This window comes from Ipomoea triloba, chromosome 4, assembly GCF_003576645.1.
Source record: "Ipomoea triloba cultivar NCNSP0323 chromosome 4, ASM357664v1".
Lineage (NCBI taxonomy): Eukaryota > Viridiplantae > Streptophyta > Magnoliopsida > Solanales > Convolvulaceae > Ipomoea > Ipomoea triloba.
Window position 1 is genome coordinate 6,775,728 of NC_044919.1, and position 4,148 is coordinate 6,779,875.

The window sequence follows — 4,148 nt, forward strand, 5'->3', positions numbered from 1 at the left end:
AGTCATTTTTGTATCTGAACAAGTTTATCAAATCAATCATACAATAAGATGCTGTCCCAGCAAATAATAAGATTCTTACAACATAAGCTCACCAATCAAGGCAACTTCACCATATTCACAAGAAGCAAAGAATTGGCAGGTATAAGCAACACGGAGTAAGTTACTAAAAAGTGCAGTCTCACATGCATAGAAACAGGTCAAAATCCAACAGCGTCTTTACTCAGAAGGTGATAGGTGAAAACAATATAATAGAGAAGACAACAAGAAAAGCAGGGAAAATGGGGTTCATTTATTCATAATTCTTAGTTCCATCAGTACAAGTATGGGGTGGATGGAAAGTGAAATTACATTGCAATGGAAACAACAAGATCAGCAGACTTATGTACCAACCAAATGCAAATACTAACAAACCCTACTAATCCTACGAGTAACTGTAAGCCAATGAACCTTTCCCATCCCCTTCTCCTTTGATGATCTGTTAGATAGAAAGGATTTTCTTGTATTTGTTGTCAGTTTCGAGCGTTACGTTACAGATCATTAGTCTACAACCTACCTCACTGCCCTACGTTCTTTACAAGTAAAAAGATGACTAAAAAATGAAGTTTCCCTACCTCTCCCTGTGCCGGCCTACTGATGAAACTAGTAAATGCAGGACAGGTCCAGATGGAACACTGACACACCTTTTAAGGGTGGTTTACTTTCTCCCATTCAAAGCGTCCAGGAAGAGGCTTCTCATTCACTGGATCAAAGTTGTACCTGCATGAAATTTTTAGGGATACCTCAATTAATATGTGGTGTGGACTGTTGTTATTGACAAACAGTTGAGGACAAAAAGAAAAACATAGTATCAAAGTAAAATGGCAGATAAATAAAGTGGTACTTCTCAATAAATTTTCTATGTTGCTCCTCTTCTGCCCCAGCAAAAAATTCATTTATTTCATGTGTTGTTGGGATGTGTCTTCGCAGTGAGTTATGCATTCGGCTGTTGGCTTCCCTTGCACTGGCTGGCCTTGTACTGGAGCCAGGGGTTTGAATGGCATCCGAATCTCTTATCAAACTGCAAGGTGTGCTTTCCCTAGTGGTCCTATCAGGAAGAGAGAACCATATGCCATACATTTGTGAGAACTCATAAGTGTTGTAAGACCATAAACAGAACAGTTAGGTACTATGGAACATGAAAATAAAAAAAGGACAGGTTAATATTGGTAAAATCCTTACATGATATCAGTAGCTAAAGCATTTAAAACATCTAATATCGTTACAAGCTCACCAATAAATAAACAAAATGTTCATAAAAAATATTCATCCGTCTCTTCAATAAAGAGAGATAGATACCCCATACTCATTTTCCACACTGCATGTGCCATGTAATCATTGCAACAGCACAACTTTAAGGCTTAAACAAACCCATATGCATGTTTAATGTTATGAAGTAACAACAAAAGAAAAGTTTTTCACTCAAATACGATGGATGTCCAAGATCCACTGGTTTTTGAAACCTTGTTTCTTCCATAATTATCTGTTCTTGTGTATTTCAACCAATTAAAATTTTCTATTACCGAAAATAGATCGAATGCAAAACCATTAAAAAGTCTAAAGAACTATTCATAATGATTACAGCAAAAATATAATCTCACTGGATCATCAACATTAGCAAATACAATATTTGTTTCCATTACAAATTAAGAAAAAGCTACAAAATATAAGAAACAAACTGCACAGAGAAGATCAATAAGTTGAAATTTATCATAATGATAAAAGTGGCAGACAACATTTTCAACAGCAGAAAAAGAAAATTAGAAGGACCCAAGAACAGAGAGGAAAAGCTGAACCAGAGGAGAAGATTATAAAAGGAGGCTATATCACACACTTATGCTCTCATATATATGATTTATCACTACAACCAATCTAAAATTGCATGGACCAGGAGAGTATATTATCTAAAGCAAACTTCAGAATTTTGATGTTATGATTTCCAAATTCTTAACACCAAAGACTCAAAATCTGATATGTGATAGTTGCAGATCATTCTTAAACAGAGCTCCTAGCATCAAAATTCTTTTTTTGCCCACCATTTTCAGCAACAAAAGCAAGCACATGTATATGTCTCCTTCTGGGTTTAACACTGGACATATCCTAATTCACGTTCAATATGCGAGGGAATTGCCTCCAAAGTTAAATTTAGTTGATAAGCTGTGGGTTCACAATCTTGGTTGGAAATAATTACTCATATGTGTTTAAAGATTACAGTTAGAAAGGTCACAGGAGTAGCATTTATTTGGAAGAAAAGGGGGGGAAAAGGGCACCATTTTTGTGGTAACCTTTCTTAAACAAAATATACCATTACTTTTACAAGTGCTCTGCATTTTATAGCAATATTACAGAGCGCAACTGAAAAAAGAAAAGGAATATCAGGCAGCAAAAGCTGTGCAGAAAGTGACGTATAAAGGGAAAGAAAGCACCAAATCCAAGAAAATCCTAAAATTATGCGTTCAATGGACTATCAATGTCCACATTTCTTTTTGTTTCGCTTACACATGAATAGTCACAAGAAAGTTGAGATTATTTGAAATAAATTTGGCATCTCTTCCCACAGCAAAACAGTTCGTGAAGGAGTTATTATGCAGGAAAAAAAGAAGGCTTTAAGACTGAAGCAGGTAAAATCGAGAGAAAACATAAAATTTAATCTCATACTTTCTCTTTTCCCAGACAAAAATCAGACAAAGAAAATTCTAAAAAACAATTAGAAATCTCATTTTCGAAATTTTGTTGAAATTAAACTATTAATTTCGCTTTTAAATTTAGGACTAAAGAATCAAATTTATAATAAAAACAAAACACACACACACACACACACACACACACACACACAAAAAAGGAAACTGGAATAGGGGGGGAAAATACTCCATTAAAGACCCAGATATACCCACCTCTCTCTACCTTCAAACTCGGGAAAATTCTCTCCAAATGACGCTTCGTCACCCGCATCGCCGGCGGTATTGTTAACTTTGTTCTCATTTTCCTCGAAAGCACCGCACTTTTCCGGCAAAATGTTCTCCTCCTTTATGACGCCATCCAAACACTCATTTTCCTCCTTATTCACTGACCCGGAAATCGCAGAATAGCCGTGTCTAACCCTCGAACTCGCTCTGGTACTCTGATTCTGTTTCGAGTTGTGGCCCAGGCTAGGGTTGGAGTCCTTCGAAGAGGGTTTCTGCCTCCGCGAGTCCAAACCAATTGGGGGTTTCTGCAGCCGCCGGCTTCGGAGCTGCAGGTAGGACCCACTGTCACCGCCACAGCAAATTTCATCCGCCGACCGGCGTAAGCGTTGTAGAGCTAGGGTTTTGGCCCGAGTACGTACCCCTGAAAACGATTGTGCGTGAGTGACCTCAAGGAGAGCCACCTCGCCCGCAGCTTTTGACTTCTTCATATACCTGCCCATCTCTCTTTCTCTCTCTAAAACTCCCTCCCCTGCCTGGCTAATCAGCTCTCATGGATAGAATAATATACTCCGTATATACATAATACACATATATAAAAACATACATGTGGTGGTGTATGGGTGTGTTCCTGTGTGTATCGATAGAGACAGCAAGACAGATGAGAGAGAAAGAAGAGAGGGTTTCAGTTATCGGTTGGAGAAGAGAAAGAGGAGGTGGGTTTAGCCGTTGATGGTTAGAGAGAGAGAGAGAGAGAGCGCACTAATTTTAGAAGGCTGAAAAGGAAGAGATGGGCGATACCGATGCTAAGATGGAAATAAACAATTGCCCTAATGGCTAAATGGCAACAAAGTAATTTTTGTTTAACATTTGACCGCGAAAATGTGTAATTACACTTGACAATTCGTGTATACAGGTTTGTTTTAGGAATATACCGGAATAATGCGGAAGCGAATAATCGAAAATTGAGAATTATAGAAGTTAAATAATAGGAAAAATATATAAATGACTAATGAACTACCAAATTGGGAATATGGAAATATATATATATTGACTTCTCAAATTGAGAAATACAAATGAATAATAATATATATATATATTGTACGTGAGTAGAAAAGAGAAAGATGAATTAATATATTGAATTGATTGTGTGAATTACAAAGAAATGCAACCCTATTTATACTAAACACAAGTAGAAAAATACACATG

General features: G+C 37.0%; 1 protein-coding gene across 1 annotated transcript; it reads right to left on the reverse strand.

Moving 5' to 3' along the window:
- Window positions 1-267: 267 nt before the first annotated feature.
- LOC116016876 (cyclin-dependent kinase inhibitor 5-like) lies at window positions 268-3,728 on the reverse strand. The gene is made up of 3 exons (XM_031257314.1): window positions 2,931-3,728; window positions 881-1,084; window positions 268-756 (listed from the first exon to the last, which is right to left on the reverse strand). Exons 1-3 carry the CDS (start codon window positions 3,440-3,442, stop codon window positions 684-686), a joined length of 789 nt encoding a protein of 262 aa, XP_031113174.1. The 5' UTR covers window positions 3,443-3,728; the 3' UTR covers window positions 268-683.
- Window positions 3,729-4,148: the final 420 nt, after the last annotated feature.

Excerpts from the sequence above, each read along its gene's own strand:
- LOC116016876 (XM_031257314.1), bottom strand. The coding sequence starts at position 3,442 with ATGGGCAGGTATATGAAGAAGTCAAAAGCTGCGGGCGAGGTGGCTCTC. Across the intron at positions 1,085-2,930 it reads GAGTTTGAAGGTAGAGAGAG|GACCACTAGGGAAAGCACAC; the intron begins GTGGGTATATCT and ends TCTTCCTGATAG. Across the intron at positions 757-880 it reads CATAGAAAATTTATTGAGAA|GTACAACTTTGATCCAGTGA; the intron begins GTACCACTTTAT and ends AATTTCATGCAG.